General features: G+C 38.5%; 1 protein-coding gene across 1 annotated transcript in view; it reads right to left on the reverse strand.

The window, feature by feature from the left end:
- zc3h3 (zinc finger CCCH-type containing 3) overlaps nucleotides 1-26,566 on the reverse strand; it is a 97,034-nt gene that overhangs the window by 63,880 nt on the left and 6,588 nt on the right. Inside the window, exon 3 of the mRNA XM_052141722.1 lies at nucleotides 25,902-26,098. Coding sequence (XP_051997682.1) covers nucleotides 25,902-26,098 — 197 coding nt within the window. The remainder of the gene's footprint in view (nucleotides 1-25,901; nucleotides 26,099-26,566) is intronic.

Consider the following 26,566-nt stretch of genomic DNA (forward strand, 5'->3'; position numbering starts at 1 on the left):
AGTGTATTGGTGCAATCAATCTTTAAAATAAATGCCTCTTGGTGTGACATTTTGCTGTCTGATGCAATTAAATCCATTAGAGGTCAACCAATATAGGATTTTGCTGATACGATATCTAAGTCGGGAAGACAAGCCGATAACCGATTAATCGGCCGATAGTTTTTAAAATTGATACTGGATGAAAAAACAACATTTAAAGTAGGGATGCAATGATACCACTTCTTCTCTTCCATTCCGATACTGGAAATCTCAGTGTCGGCTAATACCGATCTGATACCAGTGTTGTTTTTTGGCATAATCAGTTTAGAGTATCTTTACATTATTGCGTGGAACTAATTGATAGAACTCTTTAATATGTAAAGAAACACAAACCTCTAACTACACATTATTTCAATATAAATGTATAGATTATTAAGAAACAATTTATTATTAACTAGTATACTGGATAATGTAGCAGCAAAATTAACAGTAATTCCAGTATAAGTCATCAGTAGAAAAGAAGCTAGTGTTTTATTCTTTATTTTATTTTTATTTTTTTCCGCAAAAAATGTTTCAACGTACATCTGGACTTTAAATTATTCAGATCTCTCTTTTTTTCTATTTAGTTGTAAGACATCAGTCCACTTTTCATTCACACAGTTATTTTTTAGAACCCATTCAATTTAAATATTGTTATAAATTGTAAACAAATACTAACGATGACAATAATAATAATAAATACTTATTAATATTGTTATTGACTTTTAATTTTAAATGCAACAGTAAAATATTTAAGTTGTGCACTTTTTAAACCCTAACGCTTTTATTTTGACATTCTTTCCAAACTCTCCAGGAAGTCCTGAATGTGTCTGTTTGTAAGCAAGTTCAGAGTAGTTTAATTCGCTTCCTATTCAAATTCTGGTAAAAATGCACCTCTAGTGCCATTCTAAATGCATATTATAAGTGAACCAAACTTTTGAGCATCTACATCAGAGATGTTGTTTGTGAGTAAAACTCACATACTGCGCACCGCGTGAAGGCTGAAAATAGTTGCACGTGTGTGTGTAAACAGAGCAGCGACATTCACAGATGCGCTTTTTTATATTTTATATAGTTACTTATTAAACACAGCCTTTTGTGAATCACAGAGCTAGTGGCTGATCACTTCACTTCTGGTGATGGGGTCTATAATGTGAAACTAGGGCAAACTAGTGAATAGCAATGTCTTGTGCTTTTAATAACGCTTCTATAAAATTCAGTGATATTATTGTTTGTATTTTGCACTGTTACGCTCGTTTAAATTCTCAAATACACACACACACACACACACACACACACACACCACTTGATGATTATCTAATCAAAATGACAAAAATACATATTATTGTGAGGATAAAAATTCATTTGCTTATACGTTTCTCTTGACTGCTCTTAGATATTTTTCGAAAATCTCTCACTACCTTTAAATATACAACTTAGCTGGCTAAAGCATAAACACGACTGGATATAAACTAATGCAAATAGAGAGTAATGCATTTTATTTATACATTTGGGTAGAACTTGTGTGTTTTTTGTCACATTGTCCTAATCGCTTGAGGTTAGTTTTAATATTAGCCTAGTCTGCAAACATACTGCTGTTCTCTATTAATGCAGCATCTGTTGAAATAATGAATTACTTTATAATGATGTACTGTATAAATACCTTTAGTTGTTAGTGTTTTAAATCTGCATGGTTCAGCTCCGTGCAGTGTTCCGCTGCATTCAACGTGCAGTCTCACTTGTCAAAACAAGCACCACGAGGCATCAGTGATAGTTTTTATTTCGCCTCTAGAGGGCGCTCTCATACTGTATACCAGTGGTTCTCAACCTTTTTTGAACAAACGCCCCCCTAACCTCTTCATGATCCTCTTAACACCCCCCCCCCCAAAAAAAAACACCAAAAAAACAAAAACACTTCAGAAATACTATTACAGCCAAACAATTGCAACACTGATACCTGAAGCCTGAGTTTTTGGTAAAAACAGAAGTTTCTTACTGTATTTAAACTACATGTAAAAGCCTCAAGTTGAGTAATATTGTGTTTGGAAAAAAATGCAAAAACACATGGATTGTTTGAAAGGTATTGCAAATGTATTTAGAAATTCAAACAAATTCAGGCTCACACACAAATTTTTTTTAAGATGAACCAATCACGTGAACAATAACGTAACTAACCTAAATGGCCAATGAAAAAGCAGCGGTCGTTCGCACACTCAATTAGGCAATATATACTAGGATTCAAATTTGAATAGCCTACAAACGGTCATTTGATTTCAAATGACCGAACAAAGATCGACAACAGCTCGGCCACCTGAACTGAACCGAAGAAAAAACGACGTCAAAAACAGGCACTTTTTTTTTATTAATTACGGTCATTAGTGTGAGCCCTGAGCACTAATTATCGCTCTAATTATGTATTCGCGTTATGTACAGAAAAAGCCGGTGAAAGCGCGCCTCTATTTTGCGCTGAAAATTCTCCGCCTCTTAAAAGCATGTGTAACTTAGGAAGCGGCTCTCCTGGAATATCCTCCTGGTGAAGTGGCAGCAGTAATCCGAGCAAGACGAAGACATAGGCTAAGGAGAAGAGCTGAAAAGATTTTTGCGCAGGCTGTTGAGTACCTCTGAGTAATGCCCCCCATTTGTGCCTGAGAACCCCCCTCTCTGCTGCCTCGTTCACACCGCCCCCCAACACTGTTCAAACGCCCCCGTTGAGAAACGCTGCTGTATAACAAAAGTGCACCCTTTCCAGCTGCTCCAGCACCGGACACAACGGGGGAAAATTATCAGTGTGTATTTTTTACGATAACCGATAGTTCCAGAAATCGTTAACATGCCGATTAATTGGCAAAACCGATATATTGATTTTGCCAATTAATCGGCACGTTAACGATTTGGCCAACGTGTAAAGTGTGGCTTAAATGTCACACATAGTTTTTGGGCCACTGTACATGTTACTGAGGGATAGAAATAGGAGTAAGGATGGAAAAAAGAAAACACATACGCAGAAAATCCACAGGATTAAAATAAAGAGTGGTAGAGAGAAATAAAAACACAGCAAAGGAGAAAGCTGGGGGCCTTCCACCGACAATACACACTCACTTTCCAGATCTATTCTGTCCATCAGTCGGTGATTTTTGTGTGCACAACAATCTCCCACACATTTCCCAGGATAACACATGTTCGGCCTGCCTGCAGTTTTAAATTTGGACAGGCACCTGTGAGGATGACTGAGATAGCTTGTTGGGGGCAGCCTCTGTGTATGTGTGTGTACACAGAGTTTATGGAGCTTACTAAGACAGGGGTTGTTGAGCTTGGGAACTTGCATGCCAATCGTAGCCAGGAGTCTTTAAGAGGCCTGGAGGCATTTAACTGCTCCCAGAAGAGCAAAATAAAAATTGAGCGAGAGTGAGAGAGAAGGGACAAATGGATAAGAGATCTGACAGAGCATAAATTTGGGCAGTGTGAAAGAGGCCATCACGACGACAGAAAAGTGGCATTCCGGACAAAGTCAGGGACAAGGGACAGGGAAAGGCTAATCGAGGGATGCCTGTAGGGTTTGCTGGCTTACTTCTCAGGCCTAGAATAGAATGTGAGCTCCGATGTCTGGGCCACTTTGACTGAAATGGAAAGTTGGGAGTGATTAGGGTCAGGTTTCACAGTTCACCCCTCCATCATGGGCCATGGGCCATAAGGAGCGGACTGTGGGTTTGGGAGGTATGTGTGTACTCTAGCCCCTGGTTGGCCTCTCTTGCCAGCGTACTGCAACAGCCAGCCAGTTAATTAGGAGAATTTCATCACTCCATCATAGAGGGAGAGGAAGAGGAAGGGACAGAAATATACCATTAGTCTATGGTCACTGCAGTTGTTTCAAGTCCATATAAATAGTGTTTAAAATAACACAAGCTCCAGTTCAACAGCGCGGCTAAATAGCGGTGGTTTTAACAATCTTCCTATTGATTGTTTACATTTTGCTTTTGCTTTTTCAACAGCCAAGTAATTCATACGTGCAGTGAAATGAACCAATTCTAGAATATGCTGAGGGTCACAGGGTCAAGTTTGTTTATCATAAACAAGTCAATCACCCAGCTCTTGACGCACACTGATGTTTACATCATATGTGTGAGTGGCAATACTGATATATACTGTTTTTGTTTTAATGTAGGGAAATAAACCTGACTTCATCTCACACCCTGAATTCAAATTATACGTTTGGTGAGAAATGCCACAAGAGCATACAAACCAATTGAAGCATTTTAATTCCAAAAACATTAAAGTACTGTTTCGGGTTCATTACAAGATAAGCTCTTATAAATTTGTGGCATGCTGTAGATTACCACAGAAAATAATTTTGACTCCCCATCAGTTTGTAAAAACAGCTTGCATAGCCAATGTCAATCTGACATTATTTTTAGTTTTCCTCATTTTGTATAACATAAGTTGTGGTCCTTATTATCAAACATGTGTTTCCCAGCAAGGTATGATGCTGCTATCTGTTGACTTATGGAATTGACCCTTCGTTAAGCCCCACCTTAATAGAGCTTCTGTCCAATCCTGTCTTAGCAACAGTTGCCCTGCCACCATTACTATGACAGCCAATGGAAATAATGTGTGTGAGTACTTTTAAGAGGGATTTTATCAAAATAATAAAAACACGTTGTTGCCGGTCGATTTTTAATATTGACCAGTTACCCAGGTTTTTTTTTTCTTTTCGTTTTTAAAAAAATAATCTTTAAATAGATCTGGAAAAGAGCATGTTACGGTTAAACAGTGTCAGCCCTCATTTCAAAATGAACATATAACATCTGCAATGACACTGACATTTGCTCTAAGATAAATTAAAGCTAATAACTGAACATTAATTAATTTATGTATTGGTTCAAGCAATAGTAAAATGTATATTAAATAAACAGTTCTCAGCATCAAAATAAGTGTTATGAGACATTATAAACAGCTCTGTTCACCTATGCCAGGGGTGACCAATCCTGCTCCTGGAGAGCTACCTTCCTGCAGAGTTTAGCTCCAACACACCTGCCTGTAATTTTCAAGTAATCCTAAAGACCTTGATAAACTGGTTCAGGTGTGTTTGATTAGGATTGGATCTAAACTCTGCAGGAAGGTAGCTCTCCAGGAGCAGGGTTGGTCACCCTTGACCTACGCTAATGTTATTAGATGTGTAATCGCTATTAAATCAAGTTTTTCTCTTTTCAAGTGACTGTAATAATTGTTTGCTTGATTCTGATTCACTGTTTCCACTGTTTTTTTTTATCAAATAACTTTGCAATTTAACAATTTATATAAAACTTCAGATAAATATGCATTGCAATGTCACTTTTCATACCAGCCCACTGAAAAACATTATCCATTCCATTTATGAGAATATTTATCTAAAAATTGCATTGTTCACGGCAATCTCCCATTCACTCCTATGGGGAGTTCTGCAGAGCTTGTCAGAGCGAGCAGCCGTAACCAAGGGGGAGGAGCTTAGCAAAGGGTCAATTACACGTCGAAAGCAAGACACAATTACAGTATTTATTTGATAAGCACATCATTTCTAACCTACATGTTGTGTCAAATAAATGTGTATACATTCCCACTATTATGATTTAGGCCCTGCAAACCACTGAATAATGTTGCTAAGATATGATTAAATGGAGAAAGTTTGCCTGTTCAGAAAGCAAAGACAAGGAAATTGTACAAAGGCTGACATGACTAGTTTTCACATCAAACAATAACATTGATATTCCTATAGTTGTGAAGAATAGTTTGCAAATGCATATGACCGAGCTTCCTTGTTGCCAAATTTAACAGGACAAAAAAGGTGTCACCATTGCTTTAAGTGAGTAATTGAATGCTGTTTGCAAGGATAGTTAAACAGGGTTAGTAAGTTCAACAAGTTCAAGTAAGGGGTCCAAGAAAATCATAAGCAAAAATGACAGCATGCGATATGAGAAGAACTAAACAAGTTAATGTGTACAATGAACACTTTTTCTGGACACACAACCCCCTATAAACATGACCTTTGTGGCTTTACCAGCTTGAGTGGAGAGTCTCACTGGCATGTGAGGCCTGTAGACTGCTCTTACTCTCTATGCCATCTTTCAGCCCCCCTTCCAGGGGGTGACGTTTCACACAACGTGGTAGTCACACTCCAAAGCAATTTGCTCTGCCCAGCCCAATCAGGGAGGGTAAAAGCAGCCTGATTATTGATGTGTTTGGCAGGCCTCACACCACAGAGCCCACTTCCCACACATTATGGTAAAATTTTACACCTTGTGGACAGACGATGGGTGTGTGGATAGGTTTGGTTAGATCAGATTACTGGAAAAGAGGAACTTAAATAGCCTGGGCAAGAGGTAATATTAAAATGTAACATTTGTAGGAACCGTGCCATGGTCTTATAGGGATAGTTCACCCAAAAATGAAAATTCTTAATTTATTTTCTCCCCCTCATGCCATACCAGATGTGTATGACTGTCTTTCTTCAGCAGAACACAAACAAAGCTTTTTATAAGAATATCTCAACTCTGTAGGTCCACACAATGCAAGTGAATTGTGGTCAGATCTTTGTAGCTCCAAAAATCACACAAAGGAAACATAGAAGAAATCCATAAGACTTCAGTGGTTAAATACATAACTTCAAAAGTGTTATAACAGATGTGGGTGAGAAACAGATAAGTCCTTTTTTCCTTTAAATCTCGACTTTCACTTTTACATCTTAAAGTCACATGTGGTGCCTGTTTAGTTTCACTTTCACATTAAAGTGGAGATCTAGAGTAAAAAAAAAAGCCTTAAATATTGTTGACTCACCCACACCTATTATATTGCTTCTGAAGACATGGATTTAAACATTAGAGTCAAATGGATTACTTATGTGCTTTTGGAGGTGCAAAGGTCTGATCACCATTCACTTCCATTGTTAAGACATATAGAGTGGAGCTATTTTTCTAAAAATCTTTGTTTGTGTTCTGATGAAGAAAGAAAGTCATACACATCTGGGATGGTATGAGGTTGAGATAATTTTCATTGTTGGGTGAATTATCCCTTTAAAATAACCCACTGGATTTAAAGTTGCACCACATAAGACTTTTGAAGCAAAAGACTGGCCACACTACTTGGGGAGAAGGCACAACATATTACTGATAAGCTTCTTTTGAAAATAGAACAAAATCCACAACATCAAATCCAAAATCATTGACTCACCATGTTGTTCCAAACACATCTGACTTTCTCTTCCATGTAATAGGACAGGGTTTTTCATTCCTGTTCCTGGAGACCCACTGCTCTGCACATTTTGTATGTCACCCTAATCTGACACACCCAATTCAGGTCATGGAGCCTCTAATGAGCTGATTATTTCAATCAGGAGTGTTAAACTAGTGCCACACTCAAATCGTGCAGAGCACTGGGTCCCCAGGAGCCAGGATTAAAAACCTCATAACAGGAGATGTCAGGAAACATGTTTGTCATCATTCACTTTCATTGCATCTTTTCTCCATACAATAAAAGTGAATGGTGACTGAGGCTTTCATTCTGCCTTAAATCTCTTTTTGTGTTCGAAAGACTAAACAAAGTCATACAGGTTTGGAACAGCATGAGGGTGAGAAAATAGTGACAGACTTGTAATTTTGGGGGAAATTATCTCTTAAATTTTGACGATACAATTAACGAACAGTAATTTGTCTAGTTATCATTACAGAAACCAGACCGTAGTCACGTCAACTTTAATTACAAGAGTAAATCTATATTTGGACTTACACTTAATAAATCATAGCACCACCAAGTCCCAAGGAAAAGTACACATACTCACATGTACATGTGTTTGAGGTGGCAAATGACATGCATGTTTCTAAATAATTAGCAGGTGTGTCCTGTTTAAGGTTTCAGATTTATTCTGTTCCCTGGGTTACCGGAGACCCCTTGGGATACAGAGAAAACATTTATCCTCAAAAAAGAGAAGGGAAGACTTTAAGTACAGTGTCCTGTTTCACTGGAGTTTGGATTACACTTTTCATTACTCAGCCTTCAACTGCTGGCACAAACACTCAACAAGTGCTCTCACACACACTCTCATCAATGCAAACCCAGCTCCAATATGACAATGTATGCAATAGTGTGACAATACACACATTTTCTATTTCGGCATGTCCTTGTACTTAAGCATTTCCTTGTAAGCTTAGCCTATATCAGATGCACATCTGAAAGATCACAGAAATGTACTGGCCACATCTCCTTCCACTTAATCTCCAGGTGCTCTCATGCAGTTTACACATACGAGCAGAGGATGGGTGTGCCTGGCAGGTGGCTGTGAGTTACTTTGCTGCTTGGGTGTGTCACGCCAGACTGAGCAATGAGAAGCTTTAATTATGCCCAGCTGGCAGTTTCACAAGGGAGCAGCCAGAGTCCTGGGCCCCCTGCCACCAAAGAGAAGAGGAGCAGGGCACAAAAGCTGAGGATAATGTCTCTCTACCTCTGTCAGTGGCTGTACATGAATTACACACTCGTAATCCATGTCCAGCACAGGAGTCTGTTCGATAAAGAGTTTGAGGTTAATCAGTTGTTGTAAACTAGTTGTAAAAGTAATATGCTACTATATTCTGACTCAAATGTATTTCAACTTCTTTCTTTTTTGCACAGTATGCTAACATACTGTGCAAAGTGCCCTATGAATATCCATGTGTTCTGAAAGCCATTATAACACTAAAATCCCATTAAGTAAAAAACATATTCAAGGTTCTATAAATTCTTTTTCTTCATTATGAGATGGCAGCAAAAGCTTATAAAATCTGACGAGAAGTGCCACACTGCATCACGGCTAGGACACGACACAGGTATCAAACACAGGGCACGTTGATACGGTTCAGGTGGCAGACAGTACACACAAAAGTTATCAAGGTTTTTCCCTTCTTCAAGAATGAACAACACTATAGTAAATAATCAATGTCCTTTGTTAATGATTTTGGTCGAATTTAAATGGAAAATATGAGAGTTGTGCTCCGTGGTGCGGCAAATATTTGAGCAGACTCCGTACCTTCATTGAAAACAGTTGTTTTGAATAATAGAATACACAATTTTGACCACCAGATGCGTCCGGTGAGCGACCCGGTTTTTCCTTCTGCTTTATGCATGTTTGGATGCGGTCACAAGGCTGTATGCTTATTTTTTTTTAGGTGTTATCACTGGTGCTAGTGAATATAAAAAAAAAAAATCATTAGCACAAATTAAAATTTATAAGCACACAGAAGAGTACGCTCAAACTGTTTTATTTTATTTATTATTATTTACTATTACTACAATTAACTACCACTAGTTCTTAAATTTCGACGGACGGACGGACGGACGGATATCTATCAGTGGAACTGAAACCAGGCTTGAGCGGCAATAAATTCCCGGTTATTTGCCCTCACTGGTTTAACGCCAAATTCACTTAAGGAATTATGTAGATCAGGCAAAGACGCAAACACGCCCACAAACGCCTCATCAACGGAAATGACACTTATCACAAATAGGTTCGAATAGGTTCAAATTTGCTGTCACATATTATAATTTTTGACTGCAAATGCAATAAAAACTTGTATTTTTGTAAAGCCCTGTATTGGTAGCAAACCTTTTTTTTTTCCACAGTTTAACTGCTAGCACTGGAATATAATGGAAAGAGTTAAAATACCGTTATACATTGATAAGTTATAATATTTTTTTTTTAATAAAAACAGCAAACTATTTTTGGGAATGCAAAAAAATAGCCATGCTGCTAGAAGTTATTAATAAAAATCTTAAAGTTGGGTCATAGGGTAGTTCTCGTGGCACTTAAAAAAAGCTGTTGCACTCACTGGGACTCAGGTTTGATTAGACTTCCATCATGTCCCGATCCACTTCTCCTCTCTCTTCCTCCACATTCTGATCTATTTCCACTGTCCTGTTTGCTAAAGGGATATGCCAAATTAATTTGAAGTTATTTTAGGCTAGAAAAATGAATGGAACTCAAAAGAGCATTGTGAAAGTTATTGGGAGTGTTATCATTTTGCTAACAGCTACCAGAGCACACAAACTTCAGGCAGAGAGAAACTGACAACAGACAGCTGAGAGACAAATTGAGGCTTAGGGATGAGAGATATAATGTAGAAAATACACCCACACAATAGCTGTTAACAGGTGGTGGGTGGTCCTCCCAAAGACAGGCCCACTGGACATATGATGAGCAGGTTGGTGGGTGCGTGCCAGGACTCGCAGAGGACAAGCATTTGAGTAGTTGGATGTTTATCCAGTGGACACTGGTGGAGGAGAGATTACACCCCATTAAAGTGTGAGTTGGCCCATCTGCTTGACATGCATGGCCTGAGAAAGTGATTTGGAATGACCAGAATGTTTGTCCCTCTGACTGAGGGTCGACGGTGTGAGCATGACTGATGTTCAGTGTGGCATTAAAGTTTTTAGAGCAAACATTTCTTGAGAAGCTAATACACTATTGGGGCCTTCTGGGTTCGGTACAAGTTAAGCGCAATTAAAAGCATTGCAGCATAATGATTTCTGCACAAAAAATGTAATAAAAAAAATTGTCGTTACTTATATTTGAAGTAAATGGGACCAAACATTCCATAAAGTTATATCCAATATTACAAATTTGCTATCATGGCAACAAAACCCTGTAATCCTGATTTTGGATATAACTTTACAAAAAGGTTAGTAACATTTTAATTACACTAAAATCATGTTGAAATGTATAATGTTTAGATCTTGTGGCTATACTTTTGAAACTTTACATATTGTATTGTTTATGGACTTGCCCCATTCACTTCCACTGTAAGTACCGCATTTTTTAATAAAGGATACATTTTTCTCTCTTTTCATTTAATCTTATTTTTTAATTTTTTTGCTGTTGACAGAGATTAACTTTTAAAATTCCTTTAAAAGGATAGTTTACCTAAAAAATTTTTTTGTCATTGTTTACTCACCTTCATATGCTCCAAACCCATAAGACTTGATGCTAGGCAGAATGTTAAAAGAATCATTCACCCAAAAATTATCTTTCATTTACTGACCCTCATGCCATCCCAGATGTGTTTGTCTTACTTTCTACTGCATAACACAAATAAGATTTTTAGAAAAATATCTCAGATCTGTAGGTCCATACTAGTACTGCACGATTAATCATATCACAATCGCGATGTCAGCCTGTGCGATTATATGACGGCAAATGCTGCGATCTTATTAAATAAATAAGTGCATGTGATTTGTGGACGTGACAGCTCATTCTCTCTGGGAGCTGTTTGCCCATTTTCTACATCGTTAAATAAAGATTACCAGTCAGTCTCAGTTTAGGGAGTGGCACGTGTGGCCATGTCATGTGAATTTCCGGTGTTCAGCGTGGAAATCAGATGAAGATGGATGCCGAGCAGACCGACACTGAACTGGTGGCCAGAAAAAATAACCCAGACACACAGATCACGGCTTGGCGATATGTCTTTTATTTCATCAATAATTAAAGTTAATATAATACGGGAGCGTGACAGGTAAATAAGCACAAATTCCAAAACTTGTCATTCTCTGTGCGGTCAGAGCTGCTTCAACCAGTCGCGGAAGAGACCCAATCTGAGCGGGAGTCGATACCGGAGAAATTTAAAGTTCTGCCGGGTGATGCACACTCTAACACAGAGACGCTCGTCTCTCACCCCCGCTGTCTGCAGCTTGCAACGTGTAGCATCATTGAGGAGATCATCATACGATATATCTTATGTAAAAAATAACATTAAAATTACAACAACAATAAAATGTGTATATGTAATATATATACTCACACAACAACAACAACAGTGGTTTGATTGAGTGAACCACATTTTTATATCCAGTTTCCTTTTTAAAAGATTTTCTACAAAGTACATGTTACATCCTGCTTAAATGTCCCTGTTTGTTTGGACAATCTTATTTTCGTGAACATTTTTATGTTCTTATTTATTGTTCTATTTTATTTAGGTGTAATATTGAGAAATTAACAAGTTTGCAGTAATGCAAAGATATTATTTAATTTTGTAAAAATATTTTAATTTGAAAACAATGTGCATTTATAGTTGTTGCTAGTTTGTATGTTTGAGTTGAAAAATATACATTTCAGCATTATCAGTAATCTATTTGTGCATTTTCCTTCATAACCAAGCAAAATCTGAAGTTTAGCTAAGATTATAAATCTTAATCTTGAAGTTAGCATAAAAGTATTCCATACTACTCAAATCAGTTTTTGTTTCAATATAAATACTGACATTAGCAGTCTCCTTGGCAATCATGATTTTACTTTCAACCACTTCCTAGCGCCATCAAGAGTTCATACGTAAAACTCAAGAAAGTGAAATCGAGCTTGAAATAATGATTGTGCCAAGAGACTGCAATGGCAAGATGAACAGAGAAGGAAAAGTTACATTTTGGCCAGTTCTCACCCAAAACCTATTGGATCACTTCAAAAGACATGGATTAAACAACTGGAATCTTATGAATTACTGGGATAACTACATCTGGGATGGCATGAGCATGAGTAAAAGATGAGATCATTTCGATTTTTGGGTGAACTATTCCTTGAAGTCTCAGTCACAATTCACTTTTATTGTATGGAAAAAAAGATGCGTTAATAATGAATAGTTACGGAGGCTTACATTCTGCCCAACAAATCATTTTGTATTACAGGGGAAAAAGAATGTGGGATGGGTTTGATACAACATGAAGGTGAGTAAATAATGACAATTTACATTTAAAGATGAACTATCCCTTAGGATATAGCTCTGTGGAGATATGCCACACGTCTGATTAGTGTCACTTCCTGTTCCGGTTGCTAACGGCATGCTGCACAAGTGTTTGAAGCTTGCTAGCCTGCTTAGCATTGCTTTTACTTATTGTAATACATTCCTCATTTTATCTTTTGCCATTTTACCATGTGCTTCTGGTTTTTCCAATTTTTTTACTGAACGCACCCGTTTATCTAGTTTTTCTTTTCATTTTTCCACTTGTCTAATTCTCGCGTCTCGACTGCAAGCATTCTTTTTCTCCACAGTGTTTTGCACAGATTGCTGCATCAATCTCAAACATCTGTTGATTAGGAACCACATCGATCTCAAATCCTCACCACTCAAGTACAACCATAAAAACAACAATAACAACAACAACAACAAACAATTGCGGTAAGTCATGGCATCCACATTTCTTCCTGCATTACATGCCACATGTTTACTGTAGCTTCTTCCTTCAGCAGTGAGGGATTCACATGCTATAAATGTAAGGAATTAGTCAGGCTGTTGGAGAAGGTAAATTAGTTAGAGACACACATCCGAACGCTAGTGGAGGTCAGTGAGAAAGAGAGGCCGGTAGATACTGTTTGGATGCGGGTAGAACAGAGCAAATCACACACTTTGGCTGAACAGCCCCCGCAGCAGGGTGTTGGGTGACGTCTTGGCAGCATACTCGCTCAGCAAAGCGACACCACTCTTCCGTTCCTGTTAGGGTTTCCAGTCGATTCTCCCCACTCAGTGATGCACCCACTGAGGGCATCTTACATTAAATCAAATTTACAAGTGCTGGCTAATGCTAAACGTAGATTTTCTAAAATTGTTATTCATGTCGGCACTAATGATGTCCGGCTTCGCCGGTCAGAGATCACTAGGTGTGTGAACTTGCAAAAACTATTTCAGACACTGTAATATGCTCTGGCCCCCTCCTTGCTCGTGGTGACGAGGTTTATAGTAAATGAAATAATTACAGATCATAGTTTGGATGTGCTCTGTTTGTCTGAAACCTGGCTTAAACCAGATGAATATTAGTTTAAATTAATCTATCCCCCCCGTACAATTTACAGTGACGTTTTTGGTGTAACTCAAAAGACAGGATATAAGTTTAAGTTTTTTAAACTAATAATGCTTAATTAGACACTGTCAGATCTCAATAAAAAATATCTGTTGTTTTTTGCCCTTGCTATAGCATTTAGATCTCCCGGGCTGTACTCTGGTTTCCTTGGTGAATTAGCAGATTTTCTATCAGATCTAGTAGTTAATGTAGATAGAGCTTTAATTGTTGGTGACTTCAACATTCACAATGGGATTAGCTCTTATCGATACTCTCAACAAAATGTGACAGGACTAACTCATCGACATAATCATACGCAAGATTTAATTCTGTCATATGGAGTTGATGTTGATACTATAGAAATTCTACCGCATAGCGATGACATCTCAGATCATTACCTCATCTCTTGTTTGCTATGATCAGCTAATGTCACGCAATCTACACCATGCTATCATTCAGGTAGAACTATTTGTTCGACCACTAAAGATAGCTTCGGAAATCACATACTCAGTAAGCCAAAAATATAGAAGAACTTGATGTAATAACAGAAAGTATAAATACAATTTTCTCTAGCGTTCTTGATAGTGTCACCCCTTTAATTAAAGAAAATCAAAGAAAAAAGCCTCACAGCATGGTACAATCACACAAATGGAGTGCAAGTGGAAGAATACAAAATTAGAGGTATTTCACGGTGCATGGAAGGAAAGTGTCTTTATCTACAGACAGTCATTAAAAGCTGTCAGGTCAGCATATTTTAGCAAACTCATTGAAAATAACCACAACAATCATAGATTTTATTCTGTACTGTGGCTAAATTGGTTAGGAACAAAGCATCGACTGAACTAGATTTTCTGTTGCAGCACAATAGTAATGACTTCATGAATTTCTTTACTGATAAAATTTTAATAATCAGAAATAAAATTGGAACTATGCAATCAACTGCCACAGCACCTCATAAAACAGTGTCTCATAGTTTTCTTTACGAGCAAATTCAATCCTTCGCTGACATAAGTTTTGTTAGCTCTTCAAGACTATCAAAAAATCTAAAGTCACAACATGTATGTTAGAGCCAATACCAACTAAGATCTTAAAAGAGGTATTCCCAGTAATCTCAGAACCTCTTCTTAATATTATTAACTCCTCACTATCCTTAGGACATGTCCCAAGAAACTTTCAAATGGCAGTTATCAAACCACTTAAGAAGCCACATCATGATCCAAGAGAACTGGCTAATTACAGATTGATTTCAAATCTACTATTTATGTTGAAAATACAAGAAAAAATAGTGTCCTCCCAACTATGTAAATTTCTACAGAAAAATGGAATATATGAACAATTTTAGTCAGAATTTAGGCCCCATCACAGTACAGAGACTGCACTTATCAGAGTTAAAAATGACATGATCTTATCTTTTAATTGCAGCTGCATTTCTCTTCTAACGCTATTAGATCTTAGCGTTGCCTTCGACATGATAGATCACGACATTCTCTTGAATAGGCTGAAGAATTATTTTGGCATTAGTGGACTAGATCGCATAGTTTAGGTCCTATTTATCAGACCGCTACCACTTCGTATGTGTAAATGAGGAATTGTCAAATCAAACAAAATATAAGTATGGAGTGCCACAGGGATCAGTTTTGGGGCCTCTGCTTTACTCCTTATACATTCTTCCACTGGGAGATATTATCAGGAATCATGTTTTTTTTCAATTATCCAAATTAGCAGAGGGTATTCAATGCAATCAAAGATTGGATGGCCAAAAATTTCTTTCTCCTCAATTCCGACAAAACAGAGGTACTAATGATTGGACCTCTAAAAATAAGCTGCCAAAATTTAATTTGACTCTCGAAGGATGTACTGTTATGTCGTCTTCGACAGCAAATAACTTTAAGTGTTATATTTGATACCAGTCTATAAATATTATAATTTTAGCCCAATTGTATCAGTTACATTGGCTACCTGTTAAATTTCTTATTAATTTTGAATTCTATTAACTACATACAAAGCTTTGAATGGTCTAGCTCCACAGTACTTAAGTGACCTTCTGTCATGCTATATTCCATTAAAATCATTACGATCACAAAATTCTGGCTTGGTAATAATTCCACAAATATTAAAATCCACAAAAGGATACAGATCATTTCCCTATTTGTCTCCTAAACTATGGAATAGTCTACCTAACATTGTTCAGGATGCAGGCACACTCATGCAGTTTATGTTAAGACTAAAGCCTCATCTATTTAGCCAGGCATACACATAATTTATCCTTCAACTCACAATTAGGCTGCTTTAGTTAGGTCTGCCAGAACTCTAAACCTCTATCATGATCTATAACTCAGCATAAAATGTAATAGCATCTACAATAATATTATTCTACATGATTCATATCTCGAGGTTACCAGAGCCAGCAAGATCCAGCTACGTTCCTGCTTGGTGTCAGACACCACTGCTATGTGTCGCTGAGAGATGACGACAAACTATAGCCAGGGCTAGCCAGATATCAATTCAGTCTTTTGACTTCAGAGGATAAACTGATGCCAACTCCAACTGTAAGACATTGGATACTTCATATGCCACTGCCTGAACCTTGGACTTAGGATGGACCCCACCGAACCTCACCAAAATGACCTGCGATTAGCAGCCAACCCGCTCTACCATCTGAGCCACAGCCAACTAACAAAGGACAATGCATCTATGTGAACGTCTGCAGTTAATCCAGAAATTACTTCAAAAGATCAAAAGTCATTTAAGGGGTCATGAACTGAGAAATAAAAATTCCCTTGATCTTTTGACATATAAGAGGTCATTGTACTATGAAAACATCCTGTAAGTTTCAGAACTCAAAACTCTCTCATTAGTCTAAAAACATGAAGGCCATCTGCAAAATGACAGGATGTGGAATGTGCCAATTTATTACATAATAGTGTGGCTAAACACTGTCTCCGCAAAACATCACCTCCTGTTTAGCCCCGCCCACCAATACACGTAGTAGGTAAATATCAAGAGAGGCAAACACAGGTCCATGCAGAAACCAAACAATAAAGATGGCTCTGAAGACAAGACACTGTGCATTGTCAAGTTGAGGAAAAACACAGTCTTTGCATTACCTTCCTTCTAATCTCAACATTAGAGATGAACTTCCAGACCACGTCAGTAAGAACTTGATCCTTTGTTCACTTCATTTTATCACGGATTCGTTTACAAACAAGGCAATTCGAAGCAGGATTTTCAGAAATATTGAAACTAAAAGACGATGCTGTGTCGACTATATTGGATCCGACAGTCATGTCGCACCACACAAGTGTGAGTAACTGTTTTTATTACGTGGTCTCTGTTGCTTTGTCTGTTATTACAGATTGTTTGATATGTACTGAATATTTTTGCTTTTTTAACCTAAATCACAGCAGCGTCCATCTATGAAGGATGTAGAAGGAAAATCTTAATTCTTTTTTTAAAACACTGGACCTTAATGCTTAATTAATAAATTTTAAACCATGACTTGCACTGCACACAAATAACTAATATTGACATTATATTCATTGCTGTTAGCAGAGGAGAACTGGCCCCCACAGTGATCTTGGTTTCTCCCAAGGTTATTTTTCTCCATCAACCAACATCTTATGGAGTTTAATGTTCCTTGCCACAGTCGCATTCAGCTTGCTCAAAGGGGTTCTAAATACAATTATTATTTAATTAATAAAATTTGTATACACAATTTACTATCATATTTAATCAAACTTCATAATGATCACTCTAAGACTTTATAGATATTACAGTTTAATATTTTTTTTTGCATTGTTAATGCATGATTTCCTGTATAGCTGCTTTGAAACTATGTGTGTTGTGAAAAGCGCTATACAAATAAAAATGATTTGACTTTGTTCAAAAACTTCCATTTCATTTGATTTCATTTCATATATATATACACATATACACACCATTCACGTTTATTTCCAGTTGCTCACATTTGTGCTCCATTTCCAATCTCCCTTTTGCAAACTCGGCTCAATCAAAGTCATTCTGTACATACAAATGCAATATAACCTTCGTGTCCATCACTAACATTACTAATGCTTTATGACAGCCCCTGCTGTCTTTATTGACTCTCAGCCTGAGAATGTTCCGGCATGTCCGTCAATGAATCACAAAGTTCCATGGTTGAGTGCTTGCCTCACACCACAGCGCTAGCCCTGGTTCAGGAGGGCATGTGGATCAAGTAAACCAGGGCCTGCCGACACACGTCATAAACAGGGTGTATATTACCGGACTAGAGCTGGGATGCTTTCTCAATAAGGCAGAGGCATATTAAGAACGGTGGTGGTAGGGGGCCAGAATGAGATCCAGCAAATGAGGAAAGGGAAAGGAAAGAGTGAAAGAGTGAGCAGCGGTGGTGAAAAAACAGTGGCAGAAACTGAAGGAAGTGTGAACTAGTCAGTGATGCAAAAAAAACAAACAAAACAAAATAAGGAACGGATGCTTAAAAAGCTAGAGAAGACTGACGGACTGGCTGTCACCTGTAAATTGTAGATTGCATATTTATAGTTGCCAGGTTATAAGTGTTTGTTTACGTCATCCAAGAAAATATAGATCTGCCCGGAGGGGTTAGGCGCTGCATTCACCAACGAAAATAATACTATCTGCCTATACAATGTGACAAAATGCAAGGCATGAGGAATAAAATGGGGGAAAATGTATGACAGGGGGTAAACATATACATAGACCCTTTGTAAAGAATTATCTTTTTGGACATTCTTTCTATCAATGTGTGACCTGCAGCTGTCATTCTCCAATCTAAATGTGTGTTTAAGAAAAAAGGTTGTGTACTTTGTGTAGTTGAAATGTATTTTGGTGAATGGTGGTTAATTCTAGGGCTGTGTTTTATTTGTCAAGTTATTCAAACTCCTCTTTGCTCCCCCTGTCTCGTCAATGATTTAGAGGGCATGACAGAAATAGAGAGAGATGGTGTGTAAACTCCATCTGATTAATGAGTAGCCTATAAAGGCAGTGACCACAGCTCCCTCTCTTACTCCTACAGGGACAGATCAAAATACCTCAACTCATCATTTCCAAACTGTAAACATGTGGTAGAAGTGAGTTAATTATGTAAATGATTACAGATCACAAAACTTAACATACATGAATACAAAGAATACAAGAATATATAACTAATTGCCAGGCCCAGACTGAATCTGCAGACTTTTTTCTGAAAGTACCACATATTTTTTGGTTGCTAAAATCATAATCAAATTAGCAATTATATTTAATAAACAAACACATAATGGGGAAAGGGTATGTAGAACTTTGTGAATGATGAGTGTTCAAATTCTGGGGAAATGTGCAGAGATTTCTGAGGAGTTATGTGTGTGTGCAGATTCCATGTCAGCCTGTTAAATGCTCACGCTCGTGTAAATCACTTCTATTTGTTTTATTATTATTTGTAAGACTCTTTGGATAAAAAAGTAAATGTAACACTTGCATTAAAAAAAATAAATAAATAAAAAGTGTGGCCACCCGTCTGCATGTTTGTAAACTTTACGTGCACTGGTGAAGGATGGTACCATCAGAAAGAGTGGAAAATGATAGTCGATCAGGGCTGTGACAGAGCAGAAAAATGATTTATGGGTTCATAAAAGGGCACATAATTGTACTGTAACAGGACCCCTGTAGAGTAAGGCAGGGCTTAGTTGTGTGTGTGTGTGTGTGTTTATGAAATTGCGGTAACATGACTATGCAAGTACGCACTTAGTAGGAGAGTGAAGTGTCCAGTTAAATCGTAAACTCTCCATATTGATGCTCAAGCAGCTCAGCATGTGAATGCACTGTCAGCGTGAGTTTACCAGATGAAAGAGATACATGCTGCCCTCTGATTTACATGATAGCAACCGATGGCAGAGGAGATACTTAAACTCTAAACAGTGTGTGTTTGTGTGTGTGGAAGGGGTGGGGGTAGGGTGGCGGTGTACACGCATCATACCAAATAAAGCTACGGCAACTCTCCCTTAAGTTAATCACTTTAACATATGGAAGAGACGCTGTCAACACAAACATGTATCAGAAGCCACAGAGTCAGAAATGAAAGGCTAATTTGCCTGAAAATTATTCCAACACCAAAAAGGCTTCTCAATTAGTTGTTACATTCATTAAATGTAGATCACAATATTTTAACACTTTAAAAAAAAAAAAATGTCCACGTCAAAAACTGCCATAATAATATTATATATATATATTAATATTATTTTCCACTTTACATTTTTATTTGAAATTTTAATCGAGTAAATTTTTTTAACCACCATCAGTGCTGATCATGACTAACAAATATTCATTCATTTTCAGGATTTTAACCCTTTAAAATGTCAGTTTGTTTATATAATGCCACTTTTTTTTTTAATGAAAAAAAAACAAAAACAAAAAACACAATATACTAAATGCTATGGGGATGCTATTCATGATTGTATTCTTTAAATGGCACTGGGATCAAAAATTGCGGTTTCAATGGGGACATTTTTGTCCTGAAGGCCCTGAGTGTAACTATTTTGGGTACACAGTGTATTATAGATGTATCATAGTGTGGCATGGGGGGCGTGGTCGTGGCATGGGGGGCGTGGTCGTGTGTCGGTCTGCGGGAGAGAGAGAGAGCGGTAAGGCTTGTCACCTGGTTTGTAATTACCTCTAACACCTGTGTCTTATTATAGTGATACGGAGAGAGACATTTAAGGAACGCCAAGTGTCGAGAGCGAGAGGCAAGAAAGCATGACCGCAGAGAGAGTGTGTGCCAGGAGTGCTCACATACATAAATATCTGTTTACAATTAAGAGTTGTTTATATCGATGGTGACCATCGATTCTGTGTGATTGGAAAAAGGAATAATAAAAAAGGACTGACCTTGAATCTGCCTCGTTGTCTCCTGCAGACCGACACACGACCACGCCCCCCATGCCACACATAGTAACTGAGGTTGAAATATCAAAATTCCCCAAAAATACACACCTTTGGCAAAATTTATGCCATTGGCATTAACACAGACAAAATTATCTTAAAAAAAAAAAAAGAGAAACACAAAAATGTCCCGAAGTTTTCACAAGAGTTAATCAATCACATAATTTTTTCTATAGGCTTTGTTCACACAGCAGGTCATTTTTTTTTTAAACTGTTCAAACTGAAGGTTATATGTGGACACTGCAGTCAGTTTTGCAAGCATTAGTTGCCATAGTAACATTTTAAACTTGAGTATGTTGCCCATGTGTGACTTTAGGCAATGGATGTTTTTCAAGAGGGCAGTATTGAAATATTAACACATTCTTCAAAAAAAAGGCTTAAAAATGGTAGCAGTGACATTTGTAATGCTTATTGCTGCTAAGGTTTACAACAGTCCCGTTTTTGCCAGACGGCCCGTATTTTATTGCATACTGGAAGTTTAGTTGTCCTGTATTTTAGTGGTTAGCAATACCCACTAAAATAGTGGGTTTGTGTCCCGTATTAAAGCATAGATACTGTAGACCCAATACTGTACTGAAGCACTGTATTGAAGCACTCAAAATGCTCAAGTGTCCCATATTTGTGTGAAACTTTCAACCTTATCGTGTTGCTGTGGCTCGCAGTCGATGTGGGTAACTGTACCTTAGCACATCTCTTTGGGTGAGTAAAGCCAATTTCTGTATTATTTTAAAATATATTTTCACTGATTTGTCTGCTCTGTAACACACTTGAAATAATGGGCGCATTCCCTTAGAAATTACAATCCCTATTCCCCTCATAGACTTTACCTTCCACTGTTGCAGGGCTGAAAGAGGTAATAAAACGGAAAATCTAAACTCACATTTTAATCAGTTTTTCATTTTTTAATTCTTACCATCCTACAATATGCCATCATTATTGTTTTCCCCATAGATATTTCCTGTCAAGGAATTCCAAATAGAATTCCAACATGCCATTTGGAATGCAGTATGTGTCTTCTAGTCGCAACACCTTACAAAACAACCCGTTGTGCACAACGAATGATCTGACTGTTCAGACTGTGAACACCTATGAATGTGCTTTGGATCAGGCTTGTATACATTTTCTTTTTTGTGTTTTTGTCCTATTCAGACTACAAAAACCTAAATGTATTGAGTCAGACAGAGTCAGATTAGCCCCTTGCGAGTCTAAAGATACTATTGGTCTTGAAAGTTACAAGTTCAAAACTTGCTTATCAGCATTTTTAATAAAGCAATCAACATTGCACATGTTTGTCAGTGGACCAATAGAGAGTGTGCTGCCCTAGAGAACATTGCAGCTCTAGCCAAATGCCTGTGTCACCTATGCAAGTATATGTTCCCAAATACTGTAGGTGGATGTATAATCCTTATAGGGGGTCATGCACCGGACTTGTCTGGAGGACGAAATGGCATATGTGGCAGGGTGGAGTGTGGGGACGGGCCGTGATTCAGGGTCAGAGAACTGCCAACTGCGAGGGGAGAGGGGCTCCTGGCCGACCGCCTGGAGCACCGAAAACACAGCAGGGTGTTTCGTCAGCCAGGGGCCGGAGGACTGCCTCTGATCTGCCCGAGGAGGCGCGGCTGTCGTCCACTAGAGGGTAGAAGAGTGGCTGAGGACCAGGATAGGGCGCATCGGAAAACCAGTGAGTAAATTATTATTATTTTTCTCTCTCTCTCATCTCCCGTTGCTGCTCTGAGTTGGCCTTTCCCTCTCTTTTAAATATTATTATTGAGTTTTTGGTTGGTATTATCACTGTTACAATGTGTACATATTTTTTTTGTTATTATTGTTGATCCCTCCCCTTGTCCCCTCAGGAAGGCAGGGTTGACCTGCCAGCAGACGGGGCCGGAAGGGCATGCCCTCCCCAGGAAAGGGGGCGGGGTGTACATCATGTTGTGGGCTTCCCGGTCTGAGAGAACGAGGGAGGAATGTGGCAGGGCGGAGGGACGGGCTGTGATTCTGCACACCTTGCCCCTAATTAGGCTGATTAAGCCTGAGAGGGATAAAGGCGACTAGAGATGGCAGTGCGACAGAAAGAGTGTTACAATAATTTTAAATTCAATTTGTTATTCAAATATTATTTATATTGTTAAGCCAGTTCTCACCTCCTCCTTTCCATCAAACTGCGTATTCTAAAATTCAAGACTCATTTTCTATGAAGGTACTCACAAAGCTGCCACCGCTCGCTGTCTGTCGGCGGTGCCCAGCAACGACAATGTAAACTGTTCAAAATTCTGCAGTGCCTCAGAGTGCAATTCACAACATTTTCCATTAAATTAGAACTAAATCACTATTAAAGGACATAGATTATTTACTCTAGCCATCAATGGATAATATATTGTGTATATGTATCATTTAAATAGCCAACACAATGTATTTTCAGGAACAAGTACGTCTTTTTGTGGTTTGACAGCTTGAATGAAATCTAAAGAGAAATCGCATAATAAACGTTACCATTTCAAATTGTTCAGTCTGTGCACCAACACCAGTTTCATAAACAAACCTGAAAACTCATGGTCACATTGTTCATCCTTGAAAGACAAAAACATTTGTAACTTTCGTGTGTATGGTGACTAGATCCACCCCTACCTCTCGTCATTGTCGCCCCACCTCTGAGGGCCGTCCTTCAGCCAAGCTCACCATGGGAGTGGGCAGGAGAGAGAAGAGGCACATAGTTAATAAGCCACGTTTGGGCAGCGGGAGGGAATGAGGCACACCTGATGTGCATTTAACCTCATCACCATTGCCAAATAAACACAGAGCGCACCTATTCTTGGGGACCCAGCTTCTATTCTCCATGTGTGTACGTTGGGAGCACATGTCATGGCCGACAGGGATGGATGCCGGGCCGCCTTACCCTCACACTCACACTCGCCAGGGTGCCTGGGAAGACAGGCCGCCTATGATGCCACAAACCACGAAGGGGAGCGCATGTGGCTGTCGGATCCTGCCCACATCCTGGACCATTTCTGTGGACACTACTACTTTATTCAAAAGATCCCCTTCACTGCAAGGACACCAGATTCCACTTTATTTTGAGGACTAATTCCCCATGGAAACTTTGTTTTTTTTTTTTCAGCACACCCACTGTGTCTGTATCTTGCTTACCCTGCCACACCTTGTACAGTATATTTGTAATGTTCCTGGTGCTTGTTGCTATACAACACAAAACCAATTCCCTAGGGGAACAATGAAGATGTAAAGAAATTGCTGTTCAGAGAATTCAAACTGCTGAAAAAAAAAACAGTAGTTTGTAGCCACAGCAAACCATTGGAAGACCTTGGAAGGGTGTAAATGTATCCAATAAATAAATGAAGCAGTTGTGCGCAGCATAAAGACTTTGTCTATCAACTCTGGAGAATCTTGCGCCAAAATTGTATTTAGGGGCTTCAGGCATATTAATTCTCTCTCACTCTCTCTCATTTATCTATTTTATGGGATTATCGAGATTCTTCTCCCATCCCCGCAATTCATTACGCTCCTAACAGCTCACTTAGGTTTATGCCCCTTTAAATCCCCCAACACATAACTAACCAACCTCAGTAAACAGAAGGGTGGGGGGAGACATGAGCAGGGCACTCATCAGAGAAGGAATTAAGAGATGTCATGCGGTCATGAGGAGAGACAGTTATTGGTGGTTTTTAATGCAGCTGCCTTCTTTCTCCTCATTAGTAATTAAATTTGCTTTTATTAGTTACTCTTATCTCAAGCACAGAGTCCCTCTGGCTAACCCCTCCATCACCCATCTTGTCTTCCCTGCTCTGTCCCTTTCTCATGCATTCACACACCTCACTCTCAACTCAAGGAAGCATCACCTGGATTGAACAAGACAAAACTTTCTATTATAAGACAACAGCAGGAAGAATATCACAGAAAGGGAAAAAACAAATACAGACAGACTGATGCAAAGACAAAGAGAGTGAGGGGTATGGAAAAGGAAGACAATTTTAAGGTAATAGTGATGCTCTAATATGCGCAGAAACAGACTGCAAGCGATTACAGAGAGATGGCCTTGCTTGCCTACAAAGACATGGGGTGGGGTGGGGTGGAGGGGGTGAAGCTGGCTGTAAAAACAGTGATTGCTTTCTATCAGGTTGGGCTTATATTCTCCAGTTCGTTAAAACAAACCAATTTGCAAAGGGATAATTATGCATTAGCTCCTTTTTATCTACTGAGCAAGAGAGCTGGCAGGGTTTGATAGTGTAGCTGTATTCGACATGCCGCAGCTGCAAATTACCCACTATCGGCACATGTACACCATCATGGCCCGATTGGGCAATTTATTAACTCCTATCCACAGCGGTTATGGGCCATCACACACAAACACACTAACTAATAAAACAATGTTGCCAATGAAAACATGCTGCCCTCTATTGGAGGTGTACTGTCATGACATAATACTTTTTTATTCCCCCAGTGATTTCTACAGTTCGGAAATAAAAAGGAAATTAATAACTGTGCCAAGGCTCGGCTGATTTTCATTTGTTTCTTAAACCATAAAGCAAAATCATAGTTTTAAATGTTACTATTTTACAAATGTTCTGTGCTGAAATATGCAGAATGGATTTAAACATTGTCAAATGTGTTAAACAGAACTGAGAGCATTACACTCTCATGTGTAGATAAAAGCATGATCAAATTGTGTGGAATATCTGAGATATGAATTTTTATTCTACATAAATCTGTCAAGCTTTCTGTATAATTCTGTAGCCATCGATTCCATGCAGGCCTAGTGATGACCGATTACCCAGACAGTACATGCAAGTCACTGACACTGGCATAAAGTAAAAAAGATTTACATGAACTCACCTCAATCAAGGGCTTTTTTAGCACAACAATACACATAGTACCATTCTTTCTTATGCTGAAGCTCAATGTTCCCATGGGAACATAAATCTAATTTCAAACCCTCTCTGAGGAATACAAACAAAGTGAAGATAATTTTCCAGAGATTGTTTTGTGTTAATTACTAATTAAGTCAATTAGTCACAGATGGTGTAAAAACAATCTGTTGGTCTATTGGCTTAAAAAAGGAATTGTGTTTTGAGAGTTGCAAAGCATTTTGCGAATGTGCAGCCATAGTAACTGACCTGATTTTAGGGTCCCAAGTGAAGCAGCTGTGAGAGAGAGGCGGCGGAGCTTGTGTCTACCAAATGAGACCAGCACTTTGGACGGAGCTCGTCTGGCACCGGTTGGAGACTTCACTTGAGTTTGTGTACGCCTCCGCAGGGAATACCGACTCACAGTCTGCACAAAAGGGTTGTATTTCCTCTCTACAGAGGGAGTGCTGCAGATAAAGAAGCATGTATGAAAGGCTGTAGGAATTTAAATGTTTTAACATCATGTTACAGTTATTACAAAAGTATAAAAATGTAAAGAAAATTTGCTAAGTTTGTACAATTGATGTGCAAAAACTGGTGCAAAATAATTGTCCCAAATGGTGCACTTGATGTGGACTTGTGTCCTTCATTTGTGTGGGCCCACACAAAGCCTACAGGACTGTCCCATTTGTCATTTGAGTACTCAGAAGTGTGCTCATGAGCGCCTCCTTTGCAGCCTCAATGTGAGCTACCGAGGGGTCTACTACCCAACAGTCCAAGCTGCTTAAAATTTTGACCAATCGCAGCTGACTGGAGTTTCTGAGAAAAAATATAGCGGAATTAATATTATGTTATTATTTTGTTCTGATTGTGAACGACAGATCACTTACTTTTCTTGTGTATAAAGTATTACATTTTAGTGTGATGTGTATAAT

Source organism: Xyrauchen texanus, chromosome 13 (genome assembly GCF_025860055.1).
Source record: "Xyrauchen texanus isolate HMW12.3.18 chromosome 13, RBS_HiC_50CHRs, whole genome shotgun sequence".
NCBI classification, from domain to species: Eukaryota; Metazoa; Chordata; class Actinopteri; order Cypriniformes; family Catostomidae; genus Xyrauchen; species Xyrauchen texanus.